At 38.2% G+C, this 19791-nt stretch overlaps 1 protein-coding gene across 2 annotated transcripts in view; it reads left to right on the top strand.

Moving 5' to 3' along the window:
- Positions 1 to 19791, top strand: part of LOC106059817 (glutamate receptor 1-like) — a 132327-nt gene that overhangs the window by 23326 nt on the left and 89210 nt on the right. For both annotated transcript variants that reach the window (XR_008779460.1, XM_056038965.1), the window contains exon 2: positions 441 to 1050. Coding sequence is in view for 1 of the 2 variants with exons in the window: in XM_056038965.1 (XP_055894940.1) it covers positions 918 to 1050 (133 nt within the window). In the remaining variant the exon portion in view is untranslated. The remainder of the gene's footprint in view (positions 1 to 440; positions 1051 to 19791) is intronic.

Genomic DNA, 19791 nt, shown 5'->3' with positions numbered 1-19791 from the left:
GTCGTTTCAGCCATTTTCTCGGATCAAGCTGAAACTATGGTCAATTTTCATTGTCCCTAATAAAAAAGAAATCAATTTTGAAAAAAAAATTAAACAAATTATTTAATTAGTATTGGTAATTAATTATTTTGTTTGATATAGAAAAGGAAAATACACATTACAGTATTGAGAGATATGTCTGTAAGTTTTGTTTTGTTTGTTTTTATTTTCACTTTTTAAAAATATATTGTGATTGGTTGGTTTTTTTTTGGCGACTATTGCAATGAAGCCAGGAGCAAATCACTTCCATCGGGCTTTGATTTGAAACACACAAAAAAAAGGATAAATTACGTGACGTCACGCGGTCGGTCAACTGGAACGAAGTGCTGTCCATCACATTTACATTTTAAATGCGCTTTTCGAATTTTATTGATTTTTTTTATTCGTCTTTTGTTTTTCAGGTCGCCCATATAGTGTGCCTGTGGTTCTAGAAAAGCAGATCACAAGTTCTCTCTCTCTCAAACACATACGCTGGGTCATCGTTAACTTCAACGACCATTGGAATTTCAACTTCTGCGACCTACTTCCCTACGTCATGATCCCTCATTATGTCTTCTAATTCGCTTTGGTGTGACCGGAGGCGGAAGTAAATATCTCTCCTGATTTTAACCAAAATAAAAGCCAAATTTAAAAGCAAAAAAAAAAAGGCAAACTTAAACCAAAAAAAAGTATCTTTAGCAACGAGAAGAAAAAAAATTGACAGAAAAAGAGAGAGTGAGATTGAGACTTGAAAGTGGAACACGCACAGTTCCTTTATTTTTTTATTTATTTTTTTTTTTTGGCTGAAGAATTAATTGGGAGATTTTTGGCCAAATTTTCATTACTTCTTCAAAGTGCTTAAGCTGGAGACTTTGTGAGGAAATTGGAAACGCCTATACATGTACATGGCTTGGATCATGGTCAACCCCCTGCACATTGCAGGTTTCGCCGACTTTGAATCACTATTGATTCTGTCCCTGATGTGCTCCCTTATGACGCTCGTAGCTGGATATAACGGTGCCATTCCTGTTGGTGAGTTAACATTTTGTTTTAGCTAAAATAATGACACGTGTAAGAGATTACAGCAAAAGTGTTTTCAACATGTCAGCAGGAGATGAGTAGTTAGCCTTGGTCAAGTTTAAGTTCCCAATTCAGACCTTGCGATCAATAGGACAGATGATGTAAAGGTCATATGTTTCTTTGGCCATCGTTAACGAGCAGGGTGTCACGTGGCCAGAACAACGACCAACCGCCCTTACTTTCCCTAACTTAAGTCAGGTACCCATTAGAGTAGGGTGGACTTAAGGGCGCCCTAAAAATCCCAGTCTTCACCGAGATTCGAATCCAGGATCCCATGTATGGAATTCAAGCACTATACCAAAGCGCCGCTTTGGTCAAATTGCATTTCAGTTATCTTGATGAGTTGGGCTACCATGACATCAAGAGGTCAGAGCAATACATTTTACTAAATAATAAGGAAATTAAAAAAAAATCACATTCATATTTTCGTATTGTAATCCATTAAATTACATTATTTAAGTGTTATTTTTAGCGGCCCCCGAAAGGGAAAAAGACGTTATTAGTTTTGTGTGGCCTGTCTGTCCGTCTATCCGTCCGTCCCGTTTAGATCTCGTAAACTAGAAAAGAGTGAAAATCCGACATCACAATATTTTTGATCCATTCAAAGTTCTGATGCAACAGCTACTTTTTTTTTTAAAGCGAAAAATCTAATTTTTTAAATCACTTATGGAAGCAGTTTTTTTTTCATAAAAATACACCACTTTTACAACTATTCACTATTAATAGTAACAAACACGTGAGGCTCTTTATTAGGGAAGCCAACTGTTTACCATATTTTGAACACATTTATGCAGACGGTAGTAAATTTTTTGTCAAAATTTTTGGGCTATGTTTGTATTGTGAAGGTATATAAGTTCTGTTATAGTAAGTACTATATTTAAACACGAAAAAAATGTTTATTATTCTTTTAAAGAGAAAAAATCTATTTAGTACTCATATATGTCAGGCATAATTAAAACAACAATTAATAAGTAGTTTTCCATATTATCTCGTGAACTGCAGCACTGATTATACCTCCGCACACCTAACCAAAGAAAAGGATTAAGAGATTGGCCCTTTACAAAACAGATAGATCAATTAGGTATTCATTATAAGACATCAGTTAGGCCAGGTTCACATCTAATTTCACATTAACTTTCACCTATCCTTTGGTCTGCTGGACCGCTGGGGCACCACACGAGATTTGTTAACCTTTTTTTATCCATTATTTTCTGTCATTTGTCTTTGATAGAATTTCATTCTGATAATATTGAAACTTACCTTTTTACCTGCCTGTGTCGACCACTTCGACCACTTCGGGGCCGATTTTCAGTTTGTGTTTCCACACAAACTGTCTTTGTAACCTTGTTTTTACATTAATTTTAACATCAGATGGAAACTTTTAAGCATACTAGCGGTTTGTTCAAAATAAGCACTACTTGTATTGAACAGTGTCGATGTGTAAACAAATATAAGAGAAGAAACAAAGGCACAAATGGATGGCTGCTTGGTCGTATGGTAAGCGCTCTGGACTGTCTTTCAGTGATCTCGGTGGATCCGGGTTACAACCCTGACCGCTTACATTCCCCGTCGTCCTAAAGTCATGTTTGGGCTAGATGTAGGATGTAATCATCTTTAGATCTGAAGGAAAATCCGAGACACATAAAAACATTATACAGTCACAAGTAAAAGTCAAGACCGAAAAATTGCAAACGGTTTTAAAGTTCGCTAAACGTAAATGATTGGTCATATGGAGTATTAGGTTATGGTCTTCAGAGCTCATCCAGTACTAAGGGTCTTGGAGAGTTGTTGTTTGTATATAAATACACTCTCACAAACATACACACTCGCACACACACACACACACACTAACATGCACATGTACACACTCATATAAACATACTAAAGATTGAATTTAAAAAAAAATTCTATTTCTGAAGACTCGACATTTATTCTCAGTATGTGTGGCTGAGAGATATGACCCAGTTGGTTCGAAACCCGACTCGAGTTGAGTTGTGTTTGCCTAGGGGCATCACGGAAACCTTCTCCCAGATACCCTCTCCCGCCCCCCCCCCCCCAACCCATTGCCACATTGTACTGAAAAAGCTTGGACTAAAACTGATAAGATTGCAGTTTGAAAGATGCGCCACACAAAAAGCAATTTTTTTAATGCGCCTTCAAGCAGTAGAAGCAGTTAGTAAAGCTTGTACAGGAAGTACAATGCCCAGTTACTATTTTTATTTAAATCAACGTGAATTAACAGACTTCATGTATAATTTTTTTTTATCCAAACGACCAATTAGCGCACTAAAATATTAATAATTTGAGCATGTCTGCTGAATGGTGCACTGAAGTCAGTGGTTCTCAAACTATCGTCCGCGGAATTCCAGGGGTCCCTGAGACGACTGTTAGGGCTCCGAAGAAATATGAAAATTGTATACAATTAAAATAACTTCTTTGCTAAAAGCCAGTTTATTTGATCGATTAATTTTAATAATAATCAACTCGCCCTCGTTTTATATGTCTATTATGTACTATTCTTTGACGACCTAATTTACATGCTAGGCATTTATGTAGCTTTTGTACTTAGGAATCCGTGAGCAAGTTTTGAATATGTAAAGGGGTTCCCGGGTCAAAAACGTTTGAGAACCTCTGACTTTATTTATGGCTTCTTCTCCCTGACTTATAAAGTGCATGCATCTTGAGAGTTTATTTTAAATGTATTTACTGAGTCAGTAATCCTACTTGACATAAACACAAGGGGAACTATTACTAACTACTTCAGGAGAGAAAACATGGGTCCACAACCAACAGGGACGATATACAGCCAACCTCTACAATACCTTGCTTATGCCGATGACATTGCCTTATTGGGTAAAGAAACCTCTGACATCGCTAGAGCCTTCATACAACTAGAAGAAGCATCTCGACCAACAGGACTTGAGGTCAATGACGGTAAAACCAAGTACATCACAATGACAAGAGACAATCAAACAGAGGGACAAAATATCAAAGTCAAAGACCACGAATTTGAAAACGTCAAAACTTTCAAATATCTAGGAAGTACTATTAATTTCAAAAATGACCTACTAACAGAAATAAAGGAAAGAATAGCAGCAGGCAACAGGGCATTTTATAGCACCCACCATCTACTTAAGAGCAAAATGATTTCAAGTAAAACCAAGAAAATAATATACAAAACTATAATAAGACCAACAGCAATGTATGGAAGTGAGACCTGGACACTGACAAAGACATCTGAAAATTTACTTAACACTTGGGAAAGAAAAATCCTTAGGAAAATCTATGGTGCCATACAGGATGAAACAGGGTGGAGGACACGCACTAACCATGAGTTATATCAATTATATTAAGACCCACCAACAGTGAACGAAATAAAAAAGAACAGACTACGTTGGGCAGGTCACCTTGAAAGAATGTCAGACAACAGAGGGGCGAAAATCGTATACAGGCAAAAACCAAAAGGCAGGCGACCCAAAGGCAGACCCCGAATGCGATGGATAGATGACGTGGAAGCAGATCTGAAGCAGCTTGGGGTTAGGGCGTGGAGACGAAAGGCCCAGGAGAGATCTGAATGGAAGGATGTGTTAAAGCAGGCCAGAGCCCTCCATGGGCTGTAGCGCCACTGGGATGGATGGATGGAATCCTACTTGACAGACCCAAAGGCCGACTTTGACAAAAAAAATAATATATTTCCCAAAATGTTTTCCTCCAATAGTTAAAAGAAACTGAAATGTTCTATCGGAATGACAAAGAAATAGAGAAGGAGATAGGTTGGCAAGGTAACAAAAAAACAGCCAAGCACGACAACGCCTACATTGATACGTTGGCTGTAGCCCTGCATTATGTTATTAAATTATTATGCATGAGCACACATGAGCAATCTGGCCTGTAGGAAATCAGGCCAAGTTAATCGGCTAAGATTTATGGGAAGAGATGGCAATACTTAAGAAAACCAAGATTTGCTTTTTAAAATTAACTTTTCAAGTGTTTGTTTGTTTTTTTTTTTTGCTCTTTTTGAGAGGGTAAGCAAGCTTTAACTCGGTCTTTGAATATCTTTCAAATATTGTATCAACATTTTTTTATGTATGACTGAGCGTAATGTTGTATGACTTTTGTGTTAAAATGGTGAAAAATCTGAGAAGTTTCCACAAAGTTACGAGATCAATAAAGGTATTGTCATTGTACAAAAAATAACAACAAGTTGAAAAAGAAATTCAGTGTAGAAATTAGAAATACTCACCAAAAAAAAATGCAGTGTCGAAATATATTATCAAGACTCACAAGAGACTGCAAGAGTCACAAAAGACAGGCACTACAGTGTAGATATTGATAGATCAGAGAGGATCAATGGACCATTATTTTTTTTGACTTATTATATAATATTATATATATTATAAAAAAATTTACCTAATTATTTGTTTAGCTTCACCCACAAACAGAGGTTACTTTCATCCATGAATTCATCATTCAGACTTAAGCTATCTCAATGTCAAGGCCATGTATGCCATAACTCACGTCCATCCTTGTTACATAGATTAGAAACCCACTAAAATGTTTGACTAGTACCAGCTAAAACTTGGCGATTTAACGGGCTAGCTAAAAATCTGAAATAAAATAGTCTTTTTTTTTTTGTTGATTCTATTAAGAGAATGATACATTTTATCCGGCATGCAATAAAGCGGTTTCCAAAAGACATAGTCCGAGGCGACACATAAAAAGCGAAAGGGTTATAACTCGGATATCATGGCTGAACAGCTCCGGTATACAATAGCGGAAGTAGAAACGACAACGTCAATCCCAGACTGCCTCAGTGTAAAAGAAAGTCATTCTAACTTAGTAGCTACTGAAAGGTTATTATGTCTAGTCTGTTATGTTTCGCTCATTAAAAGTGTGGTACCTAGGGCTGCCTTTATAAATGAATCACGTAGCGGCTTTGTAGGCTATAGGAAATTTTCATGTTATTGAGGCTAACCCATAAATACCAAGCTTTTCGGTGTAAAAAAACCCAACTATATAATTCTCTTTGGGCGCTTATCAGCACTTTTGAATCAAATTGTATCTTGTAGTACAAAGCCATTTTTAGCGTTCCCCGTAAAAGCTTTGTGTGGTCTGTCAGTCCGTCTATCCATCCGTCCGTCCCGCTTAGCGCTCGTAAACTAGAAAAGGTATTGAGAATATGGCATCTGATATTTTAGACCTTGTAAATTTCTAATGCTAATGCAACTTTTTTCTTTTTTGAAAGCACAAAGTGTAATTTTTAAAATCAACTATGCAAACAGTTGTTTTTTTTTTCATAAAAATACACCATTTTGACAACTATTCACTATCAGTAGTAACAAACACGGGAGCCGACTAATTTAAGGTCGTAGGTCGGGGTTGAGTGTCCACACAAACTGTCTTCGTAATCTTGATTTTTAAATAAGTTGCAAACTTAGGTTTCAGTATGGAGTCCCTGACTTTGTTTATGTTGTCCATTTACTGCATTATCTCTCTAGCTTTTTATCTTTTCATTTTATTGTTTTCCCTAAGGTTACATTATATCCCCACCACATTTCTTCATATCGTTTTGTCTTCTTTCTCTCACTTACTGAAATTAATAGCTTCAAGAATCTAAAGAAGATCTTAAATAGTGTAAGTCAAGAGTAGATCACTGAGATTAACGTTTAGCGTGAAAAGTCGCAATGTATTGTTTCATCCCTTAGCTTCACATGTGTGGATTTAGTTTAGTTGTGACTTCTTCTCTATTTATGCCTTTGCCTAATTGTCCGCTAATTTCTCAGTTACGACATCAGAGACTCAAAACATTGGACAGTTCAAGTTTCACATTCTCCTAAGTACTAGAAGTGTAAAACGCAGCAGGGTCGGACTTTAGCCGCTGCAACCTATACGGTCGCAGGGGGGCCTAGCACTTTCATAGGCCCCGCGCTAAGTCTAGGTGTAACTTATTAAATTAAAACATTAAAACTTATATATAATTTTCAGGTTTTCCGCGGTTTCCTGATTTTCCAGGGGCTCCTGGAAATCACCTGTAATTGCAAAATACACCAAAAAGTCATGGAAATCTCCTGAAAAATAGACAAAAGCTTCATTTTGGGATGCCAATTTTACGCGCGATAAAAAAACATTACTGTAAAGACGAATGTATTTTCTAATACAAAATCTAATTTTGACCTGATGCTTATCCCTACCCAGACTGGGCCCCGCACAATCAGTTTTGCATAGGGCCCGGCAATTGCTAGGACCGCCCTGAAACGCAGAGATATATATCACATCAGACATTTCATCAAGTTTGGGTCTCGGGTTCCAGTCTCGGTGAAGACTAGGATTTAGAAGTTAGGTAATCTTGGGGCGCCCCTACGTCCACCCAACCCCAATGAGTGCCTGACATTAGATGAGGAAAAGGCGGTTGGTGGTTGCACCAGCCACATGACACTCTCGTTAATCGTCAGGCAGAGACGTAGTGAGCGTAACGTGCGCCGGGGGCAAGGTAACGTACTGGCGCCCCGACCCCCGATTTTCCATGTACAACATAGGATGTGGGTGACACACCCCTTGAGAGTGGCGCCCGTGGCAAAGCACCCCTTGCCCCCTCCCTCTTACTACGCCTCCGCCGTCAGCAGCAGAGACAGGTGACGTTTACATCATCTGCCCTATAGAGGACAAGGTCTGAATAGGGTACTTTACTTTCATTTTTATGTAAACGAGTTACTTTTCCTTGTTGCTATAATTGTTCTATGACGTTTTAAGCAAAGAGAGGGGTGAGAAATATGTGGGGAAAAAATTCTTTATAATTTTTAACAGCTTAAAGTTAAGATTGACTTGATAGGCTCTATAGAAAATCTTGCCTTTATAGGGATGCTGGGAATGAAATCAAAAATGTCTAGGAAAGACAACTCTAGACCTTTTTTTTTTCGTCCATCTTTTATTTGTGTAGCTTCATTATTCCCCCTTTTTATTTGTCGCTTTGATTCAATTATAACAAATCGCAAATTACTCTGTCCTAACACCTCAAGAAAACAATATTTGACGCCTCTACACAAAAAAAAGCCTCCACAGCCTCGCACTCACACACACACGCTTGCTGCACCATACCTTCCTCGTCGGCAGCACTGAAACCAATTCGCACATCTGTAGCTCGCGGTTATCTTCTCCTGGCACGTGACCTGAAGGGGACCCTATTATTTCCGGTTCGTTATGGCGACTGAGCAAGTTTGACAATATGTCGGCAGAGCTGATTTATTCAACAGCGGAATTTCACATGCAGTGTGACGTTTATTGATTCTAAAAGCGTGATCATAGGAAAATTGTTTGGGCCAAACTAATAAACAATCCATATTTAGTGGGGAAGGAACAAAAAGGGATGAAAAACAAAATAATTTATTTTTTGATTGAGCGTTTTATAACTCAAACATAATAAAAAGTGATATTATGGAAGAAACAATAAGTTTTAAATTTCTTTTCCTTCTTTGAACATACAATACCCCATTGATACAAATTATACCTATGTAGCGATTATTTTTGTCTCAATGAGTCATTAATGTTTTACTTTCTTTGAAAAAGGAAAATATTTTACCCGCCCCATTCCTCTGCCCTAGAACAGAATCCTAGCTAAAGCGAATGTATAGATCTACTACACTTTATATTATTGTACATATTGGCTTTTATATTTAGACTTACAAGATGGGTATAATGTTCCTGAACATTACTTTATTAAACTCTTGAATAATGCAATACCACAGACCTATATCTATTATATCTAGACTGGACAGGGAGATCTTTGAACACTACACAAAATGTCGATAGTCTGTGTGCAATGCTTTACCTTGACCTATCCCTTAGTCTGTTGGACCGTTGGGGCACCAGGCAAGATCTGTCGACCGTCTTTCTCCATTCCTCCCTTTTTTTTTGTTTAGAACCTCTCTCAATGGCAGACCCGTCTATTCTTTAATGTTGTCTTCCCATCGCTTTTTCTGTCTGCCTGTTCTTCTCTCCCTGGCCCTGTTCCCTGAAGGAAGGTCTTTGCGAGCCCCGTCGATCTTGTGCAATGCTTACATGCGGAAATACCCGAAGTTGTAGAGTACTTTCAAGTTCTAGATATTAGCTAGTTCTCTAGCCAAATTTAATTTTTTTTTTTTTTTACTTTGTAAACGTACAACGGTCAGACTCGAGTATCCCAGGTGTGGACAATAAGCTACTTATTCGTTTCCCAACGATATACATCAACTGTCAAATTTCTAGGAAAATCGTTACAGCCGTTTTCGAGATCCGGTCTAGGTTATTCCACTTTGAGTCCAAGTTTGTCCTAGAAGTTTTCATGAAAGTACGAATTGGAAAGATGTATTGTATAAAAGAAAAGAAAGTTTTCTTATGATATTAATAATGTAACTTTTAACAATCCTCATTATGTGAGTGTGGGCTTGACAGGATTAAATTCTCTCTTCCAAAAAGCCCTGGACACAAATCCTGTGGTTGTGCGTAATGCACGTGTGTCAGTGTCATCGTACAGGTCAAGATCAATGGACTTCCCAGACCATTTGAGACTGATCTCAGCAAGTCTCGGGTATTCAAAAGGAATATGCGACGCTCTTTTCTTTTTTTCTATCCACATCTAGGAGTTGAAGTTTGGCCTCAACTGTGCAAAGTAATAACCAACTCGGCCATTGTCCATTCTACGCTATAAAAGCTTGTTCAATGCTGATTAGCCCCCCCCCCCCCCATCACCGACAAGCACGTTTAGGTTGAATATAGTCTGCGGGCTTTATATTAATAAATGTGACTCTTGATAGTCCGATATTTCATAATCCGACACACTCTGTAATCCGACACACTTCGTAATCCGACACACTCCGTAATCCGACGGGGCGTGGACTTACATTCATGTTCTTCTTCTTCTTGAAACTGTCAGGTAGAGTTGAGTCTTCGGCTGTTGGAACTCTAAGCCAGCAAAAGTGAACACGAGCTCCCTCTCACCGGCCTGAATGAGAACAGTGTACACTGTTTTGTCTGGCGGGTGGGTCAGACTCGCGGCAAGAGTCTGTGAGCACCGGGAACCAGCCATTTTCCTTTTCCATACCAGGCTAACAGTGCAGGACACGCCATTTATGTAACGGCCCCTTGAGGAACAGCGCCTGGATTGTGACAAGGTTGTGGGAGATTTTTTACAACTCCGCACAGTGCGATGAGGATGCTCTCGCAGCCCCTTAGGCACCCCCACGGGCGTCTTGTTTTGCTACCCTTTAGCCTAATCGTTTCCTCCTACGATCGTTTCCACCAGGGCGCCACTATGAGGCAGGGTAGCATGCACAGGTTACATTCATGTAATTAATGAATACAGTATTGAGTCCAAAAGAAAATCCGCTGCAGAGGACAGACGTAGAGGAGGAAAAGAAAATCTAAATCGATCACCGGCGGACAACGGTTATGCCTGCGCTGGATGTTGCGAAATATGTAGGTCACAGCTGGGTCTGCGTAGCCACGGGAAATACTGCATTCCTCTCTAATCTTTCGACTCGAATGGAAGCCTTATTATTATTAATAATGAAGTATATTTTTACAATGTTGTAATTTAATACCCTATCGCCTATGTGGAAGTCTGAAATCGTAGTTTTTCATTTTTTATTATAATTATTTTTTTAGATCAACAAATGTTTCTTTTTTTTTCTGTTGTTAATTTTATTCCCTTAAAAATCTAACAGACTATCATATTACATTATAAATAGAATTTTCTTGATATATACGGTTACATCCTTTTAAGTAAATCTAACCTCTGGTAATCTAAGTTTTCAGTGCATCGACACTCCCCCAGTCCCGTAACAGTCCGACTGTTAGCTGTAGTGTGTTTAAATAGAAGACAGGGGACAGAACTCTCTCACTCATCAGGGGTTATAACTCGCAGTCTAGGTATCTAACGCAGTATTTTAATTCTATTGATTGATTTATTTTGAAAACATGAAATTTTAAGTACAAGAACAAAAAAAAAAAAAAAAAAACTTGGCAGAGAAAACAGAGACATTTCTAGAAACTTACTCGAGATTACGAGATATGCAAAACTGCCCCTGTTTCTTCATGTCCGACAACTCTTCACTTTGCAGAGGATTAGTGTTGCTTCCTTCAGACTTTCTTGATACATCAGAGACTAAGTTGTTGGCTCTTCTGGTCTAGTTCATTGGATCAATAGATCTGTGTGTGAGTCGATGTGCGAGTAAAACTGTATATGTGTTATTGTGTAGGGCTGTGTGTGTGTAGGGATTTATAAGCAATGAAAGGCAAAGAGTTGAATATGAATGAATGCCCTTTGCATTTATTGTCATTGGGTTTTTCTCTTTCTTCACGCTTTTAATGTACCACATGCTCTAGTTGGGAGAATCACATATCTTACTTTCTCTTTCCCTTTGTCTCTCTGTCTCCTTCTCTCTCTGTCTCTCTCTCTCTCTGTCTCTCTCTGTCTCTCTCTGTCTCTGTCTATCTCTGTATTTCTTTCTGACTCTCTTTCTGTCTCTCTCTCTCTGTCTCATTGTCTCTCTCTGTCTCTTTCTTTCTCTCTGTCTCTTTCTTTCTCTATGTCTCTCTCTCTGTATCTCTATGTCTCTCTCTCTGTATCTCTTTGTCTCATTCTTTCTCTCTGTCTCTTCTCTGTCTCTCTGTCTCTCTGTCTCTCTGACTCTGCATCTCTCTGTGTCTTTCTCTTCTTTTCCCCATTCTAACACCCCTCGTTGGTTTTCACATCTTTGTAACTCGTTATCACATCACTCTATTTCTTTTATCTCTTTTATTGCCAGTTCTCTTTCGATATCATATTTCTCTTTTTCGTGGCCATGTCTCTCTTTCTCTTTTAGTTAACACATCTCTCTCCTTCATTGTCGTGTCTCTCTTTCGTTGTCAAAGTTCTCTCTTTCGTTACCACATCACTTTCAATTTGCTCTCTACTCTGTCACTCCTCTTTCAACTTTCTCTTTTCACTCTAATTGTCACATATCTCTTTATTCTCTATCTTCTCTTCCTATACTCTCCCCATTACATTTTTGTTTCATCGAATCACTCACTCACTCACTCACTCACTCATTCGCTCCCTTTTTACACGTAGAAATGAAATGTCTTTCTTCACGTTCATAAATCAGAAAAGGGGAAGCAATCGTTAGCCCGTTTCTAGCATTGGTTAATCCCAGCCCATAAATATGCTTCCTATTGTGACGGTCCGTGTTCCGTGACAACTTGGCCCCCACACAAGTCACAAGCATTAAAGCAGCAAAGATGAGTTCCGCTCTCTCCACCCCCCCCACCCCCCACATTACGATGTGTGTGTGTGAGAGAGATATAGAGAGTGGGTGTGTAAAATGTAAACCGCCGTTTTAAGGTCCTTTACTATGAAACATATATTAGGTATGTCACATATGACCACAATGATCCAAAGTGGTGCTCTGCAAGGGGGTGAGCAGAGGAGACTACTCAAAGCCAAATGGCTGGTTGGAGGTGGGACGCTTTAAAGCCAAAAGTCCCGTTTTTCCAAAGTCCATCAGATTACTGTTTGCCCAAGGCCCATTAATCTCCATTTGCCCAAAGCCACTTAAATTTCATGTTCCCAAAGCCCCTTTATTTCTATTTGACCAAGGTCCTTTATTTAGAGTTTGTAAAAGTCAATGTGCCTGAATCCCCTTTATTCCAGTGTGCCCAAGACTCCTTTCTTCTAATGTACACAAGACCCATTAATTTTCATGTGCTCAAGGTCTCTTAAATTCCATTTGGACAACGCCCTATTATTTATATTCGCCCTAGACCACGCCATTCTCATGATTTAAAAATCTTAATTTGAGATGTAATATATAAAATGAGTATTGTTGTAAAATGAAATAAGTTTATTTATTTTTTTTTAATTTTTGGTTAGTTTCACAAAGTCTTTCCTGTTACTTCCCATCCCACCACATACGCCAGTACCTAAAGATTTCTGTTCTAACTGTAGGTAAGGTTTCACCATTTTGTAAACTTCATATATCAAAGAAGAAGAAAAAAAAGTACTACCAAAAAGACTTGTGTCCTCAAGTTGGTCGTGATGTCTTCAATATTCTATTTTCTAATCATACGTCCAACCCACCTCCTTTTCCCCCTTCCCACCAGGCGATAGTCTGTATTATTCTTTTATTCCTGGCTTGTCCACTAGGGCTATTGTCCAGCACACAATCCCCGAGACTGTTAAGCCCATGATTGTCCCTCCTACTCTGATGATCAAAACTCCGATGGAAGCAAGCCCAGGAGAAGCGGTTTGTCTTTCGGGACGTGTTCCGATAACGTTCCGCGGGATTACCCTCATCACTGGGGGCCGACACGAACACCGCCCTGCATACATACACAAGAAGTCAGAGAACAAGAAGAGAACTCCAGTCTGGCAAGGAAGTCATTTGTTTTAACAGTTAAAGAAGAGACCCTTGTTTTTGTAGAATGGACGGAATAAAGAGAAACTAAAAAAAAAAAAGTGGGGGGCGTTATAAAATAGGGGGGGGGCCTGTATAAAATAGGGGGGGGCGGTTTAAAATAGGGGGCGGTATGAAAGAGGCAGAGGGCGAGGGGAGAGAGAAAATAAATTGTCCCGTGATCGATTTTTCAATTTTTTATTTTTTTGTATTTTTAAGAAGATGTAACGTTCAGAGGAGGACGATGTCGCCTGGGAGGTCCTTGTTCATTACCAGATTTTTTTTTCTTTGTCTTCGGAGGGACATCACGTGTTTCTTAAAGTCCACAGAACGGATGTCACAGATTGTCAAGGCCCCTGCTTGGGTTTTTTATTATAATTATTTCAATAGAAGTGAAGAATTATAGAGATTTTCAATTTTTTTTTATGTTAACAGAGATTAAAATTAGTATTTCTTTCGATGCAGCCTCCTCTATTGATCTGATGGTATTCTTTTTATGTAAGGAGGATTCTCTTGTTGGAGTTGGATTGTCTTGTCGGAGTTAGATTCTCTTGTCGGAGTTAGATTCTCTTGTCGGAGTTAGATTCTCTTGTCGGAGTTGGATTGTCTTGTCGGAGTTAGATTCTCTTGTCGGAGTTAGATTCTCTTGTTGGAGTTAGATTCTCTTGTCAGAGTTAGAATGTCTTTTTTGAGTAAGATTATCTTACGTCTTACGTGAATGAGATTGGATTGTACAAATGACATTGACTGAGTAGGATTGTCGTGTGTAAGATTGTCTTTTATGAGTGTACTATGGCCATTAATCTGTTATATTTTTCTGAAAATGGCGTCAATCTTAAAATTACCAACATAAACATAAAGGGTCACAGAATAGGAAATATTTCAGTAATAGAATGATGACGTCTAGAACATTCTTACGATGAGTCTTTAGAAAAGTAAAAAATTATCATATCCACAAGTCATTTTTGAAATGAAGTTATGCCTGACAGTAATTTCTTGTTCTCAAAGAAATTGGTCTAAGCAATAAGCAACAAGCAATCAAGTTTTTATCCACCAATGTTTTTAGCTCTAAAAGTTCTTACCGAATGGAACTTCGTTTTGTTTCATCACGTGATATTTCATAATACATCACGATGTTTAGTTTAGCTCCACAGCTACGCAAAAAAAAAAAGTTGTAGTCTGTGCTCATCTATCATGTCAGACAGTGATCGAAAGTTTAACACACACACAAAACTGACCTAATTCTGCTGTTTAAGTTCTCTTGAGGTATTGTTGGGCTCGATCTTCTGGTGTTCAATTTTAAATTGACATGTTCTTGTGATATAAGGATCTCTAATTACTTATACTAAGTAAAAGCTTAGAAAAAATACAATGCATGCGTAACGGTGTGAACACTAATGACTTATGAATTAGAACCTAATTTCTATAATCTGTTTTGACTATAACTGTTTTTAATATTCGTAATTATAATTTCCTACACCAATACGCTCAATATGTAAGATAGGTTTTAACTTACCTAGCAATTAGAAATAAAAGAATATACATTACCTATCAGCATTGCATGTGTGTATTGCTAAATAGCTACAATTCTTTATGTTCTCGGGAAGTAGTTTTCATAAATTTAGTTTTGAAAATAGTTTTCAAAATTATGTTTAAAAACAGATTTCATAATTTTTCCAAACTTACAAATACGTTACAAGCAGTATTGAGTTGTAAACGATATGAGTGAGACCAAACTTCTTAGCAGGCCTAAATACAGACCTGTGATGTGGCAATGAACTATTGGTTTCCACTTATTACAGATTGCCACGTCACAGGTCTGTGTTCAGGCCTACTATGTAGTTTGGTCTCGATCTGAGTCTTCTAATCAATGGTGATTGTATCTTTACTTTGGAAATTATAAAAGTCCAAACAGTTAGCTAGCTTATCTTATCTTGTCTTATCTTCAGTCCGCCGTGTTGTCACTCGGTTAATGCCTATGTCTTTGGAAGCTCTTAAGTCAACAATTTTTCCTGGCGCTGTTCAGAACCTAGACCCTGGGGAGGGGGGGGGAAAGCAAGAAATGAAATAACATGACGTCACAATGGACTTCTTCAGCGACTACCTCCGGAATGTTTGCCTCCACCCCTTCCCGTCCAGCCTCTCAGCCCGCTGCTGAGGGCGGCTCTAATACCGAAGATCGCCTAAGTATCGCCCGTTTAAGTCTCGTCCCAGCCAACGTCTCTGCAATCCCGACCACCGATTATTTATCTCGGCAAACCGACAAATAATTGAACCCCGGGCCAGAAATCGATTTTTTTTTCGCCGTAATCGCTTGGGGATCCCAGTGGAGTTCTAAGGCAATAAACTACTGGCGATACCAAGTCATTTTTTTTCTCGCCCTGATAGCTTGATTTTTTTTGTGCGTATGTGTGTTCCTTGCCCAACAATGGCTGAAATTGAAGAGAGGAAACGGAAGGGGGGGTTGGTGGGGGGAGGGCACTGTCATGGCGTGAAATATCAAGTTTTGACCATCAGTTGTTTGGGGTCATCTGGTTGTCTAGAAAATATTGCCTTACAAATGTGTTGTCCGGTCAGACTGGACACGAAGACCCAGTATCTGTTTAATCTCACGTCTCGGTATTGATCCAAATCAATAGATGTGTCAGATCAAAAATCTTCGTGGGTAATTGGAAGAATTAGGGGAGGTAATGCTAGACACGAGAGTCATGTTGACTTCCAAAGTTTGCTTATCTGGGAGGGATGAAAGGAATTCCTTCCCCTGTAAAAAATCGTTGATACGTACAACAAAAAAAAGTGCACTTACAAGGTTCTGCACAAATTATACGTAATTCTAGATACCTATAAAATTAACTTTTTTTTCATGTTAATTATATATACGAAAAGCAGGGTGCCAGGACATCCGCTCTGTTATCAGCAGCAAACGCCTTCGCTGGCTTGGCCACGTTCGTAGAAAGCCAGAAGTTCGACTTCCACAGGACATAATAGAAGGCAGGAGAGCCGCTGGTCGCCCACTTTAACGTTATACGGATGTATGCAAACGCGACATGAAGCTCTTCAAAATCGACACTAGCAGATGGGAAGAGGTGGCACTGGACAGATCCGCATGGAGAGAGAGCATAAAGGAAGGGTCACAGATTGCAGATGTCATACACAACAGAAGCAGAAAGAAGGGTGAAAATGCAACGTCGCCTGGTGATGACATATGCCCAACCTGCGATCGCAGCTGTGCATCAAGGATTGGCCTCTTTAGTCACACAAGAGGTTGCAAAGGGAAAAGATCGTCTCTCGAGACGTAAAATGCTACAGATATATACATATGTTTTACATTACAAATCAGCTAGCACTTAATGTAGCCGTACTACCATATAAGGCTAGCAAGGTGGAGTAACAATAGAGGATATATTTATCTAGTTTCAAAGTGCACAGTGAGACATAGACTATTAAGTCAAATGGATTCTTCTACAAGTCCCTTTCTACCTAAACATTAGTACAGACCACTGACTGCACTTCCCAGTGTCGCTCCAGGTCATCAATACGGTTCACAGGTAGCACGAATGACGGCTCCTAGTCCCTGGCAACTCAGACTCCCATAATTTGCAGATCACAATTGCCGGATACAAGGCCGTCCTTGCTCTAGAATATATCGTCTATTCCTCGAGTTCAACGGTTTGTTAGTGCGCGCCATTAGTGTCGGCGTCGGAATAGGGTTATAACAATATATACTGTATCATTTCATAACTTTCAGAAGTAATCGGGTCCGATGAATGTATATATTTTCTATAGCTATCACGCTGTATTACAGCAGCACGTCTTTCAACTGTCGCTTCTGTTAGTTTCCTATTGACTTCCAAGGATATTCTAGAAGTAAGTAGGTATCTGTAGGGGGCATCGAATTAAAAGATTGGTATTGGAACCTATTGGAACCCCCAAGGAAAGAGGAAGAGGGGACGGCCCAGGAATACATTGCGCCGCGATTTGAAAGCAGATGCCAAGCAGATGGGCAAGACGTGGGGACAGTTAGAGAGACTCGCCCAGAACCGAGATGCCTGAGGGAAGCTGGTTCCACAGGCAGAGATGAGATGATTGTTTATTTTTGTTTTCTATTTGAACTGTGATCATGTTTGAAAAGTTCCAATATATTAAATGGAGCGGAAAGACATCTATACTACAAGTAGAATGTAAGGAGTATGTATGTCCCAAATAGAAATCAAAACCGTTAGACCAATCTTAATTAAAATTGGCACAAATATTCTTTGGGTACTAACTGGAACCATGACGTATTTATAGTAGCCCTATAACAAACTTAAGACCCTTAAAAAAAGTTGCCAACTCTATGAAAGTGTTACTATTTCATGGATCTAGGCAATGTTTGCCATGTTTACATGAGATAAGATCGAATGGATTTAGATCTAATTTTTAAAACTACACTTTGCACAGATAGTTTTTTACTTTGACACATGAAAATACAAAGTATAGACTATTGACTTCATTATTTAATAAAATTAACCTTCGAATTTGTACTTTAAAAGCATTTTTACATAAATTCGTTCATTATATCTTCGAATTTAGACGTCTTGACGTACTTTATAATCCCATTCATTTAACAAATCTGGTAAACAGGTTAATAGTACTTTATATTTCATTCATCTCGCGCGCCTTTCGTTTTTAATAGATATGAATGTATCGGCTTCGGGTAAACCCATTTTCGCAAAACTACTTTTATTTTCTCAGCGAAAGAGAAAAAACTTGAAAGGATCATTAGCTAAGTTTAACATACATCTAAATCAATCCACTAGATTATTAAATACAAACTAAGGCCCGTAGGCCATGGGAGATGTCCAGCGAGGTTAAAATATTTTAATAAATACTTACTTTTAAAATAGTTGATAAATAGTTTATACATTTTCGCAATATTACAGATATCAAATAATGGCAACCAGTTTTGTAATTTGAATTTCTTGTAAAGGGTCATTTATTTTTCTAGACTATAGAGGTTAATTTTTAATTGTAAGAGTTACTTGCCTTTGTATCTTACGATTACAATTATCGTTTGTTTTTAATGCTCTATATGTTTTGGATGTTACTTCAGCTTGTCTTTTTCCTAGTTGGAGGTACTTTTAGATTTTTAAAAATCGTTTTCGTGTGAATTGCATCGAATTTGTTTAAATCATTGTTTAACTTCGTTTTCAGACAATATTAAAACGCACATGTTATAATAACAGAATAAAAGGAAATCTCAAATCCAATGGACTATAAAAACAAAGCTTGTTTCCCATTAAGGGTGGTTCAGCGCTTAGCTTACGAGCTTTGGGTCCTGGGTTTAAATCTCGGTGATGACTGGGATTTTGAATTTCGGAATTTTCAGAGCGCCCTGAGTCCACACAACTCTAATGGGTACCTGGGAAAAGTAAAAGCAGTTTGTTGTGCTGGCTACACGACACATGGCCAAAGAAACAACAGATGACCTTAACATTGTCAGCCCTATAGATCGCAAGGTCTGATAATAGAACTACATTCCATGCTGTAATGGCACTAGGGAAGAAGGCACGCGTAAAAATTTGTCTTGGCCTATAGAATCAGAAATATCACAATATATTAAAGGCGAATGGAAAAAGATAATGTTATAATCAGAAAGTCACATTCAGTGGAACCTTGGCTAAAGACCACAATCTGATCTGCAAAGTTGGTCTGTTCTGAAAATGTTTGGTATCGGAAACAATTTTCCCCATAGGAAATATAGGAAATAGATTGAATTATTTCCCCTGTTGACTCGATAACAAATAATTTTACATTTTATTTTTTCGTTGTTTTTTTTTGCTTTTTTGTTTGTTTGTTTGTTTGTTTGTTTGTTTGTTTGTTTGTTGTTTTTTGTTGTTGTTTTATGAGCACAAATATAATACAATATACTTTGGTTAAACTAACCATGAAAACTATGAAGAAAGCATCTTAACATATGACAAGAAAAATATTTAAAATATTTAAAAAGACAAAGCTTATATTAAGTGTAGTTGTATCGATTGACTTGGATTCAGACATACAATTAAGTTTGTAATAGATCCAGGCTAACAATAATACACCTGTGCGATTAGAAATAGTAATTGTTTTTGTTTAGCGCAATATCATGCTTTTAGCTTTCACAACATGCTATGATCTATTAATTGTCGGAACCATTTTTAAAGGGGTGGGGGAGAAAGAAGGGAACATCTGTATGAATGTTACCGTGATCGCTTTTTAAATGCCTTTTAAAATTAAAAAAAAAAAGTAATTAATACATTGAAAGGCC

This window comes from Biomphalaria glabrata, chromosome 8 (assembly GCF_947242115.1).
Source record: "Biomphalaria glabrata chromosome 8, xgBioGlab47.1, whole genome shotgun sequence".
NCBI lineage: Eukaryota > Metazoa > Mollusca > Gastropoda > Planorbidae > Biomphalaria > Biomphalaria glabrata.
This window is presented reverse-complemented; position numbering and strand designations above follow the sequence as displayed.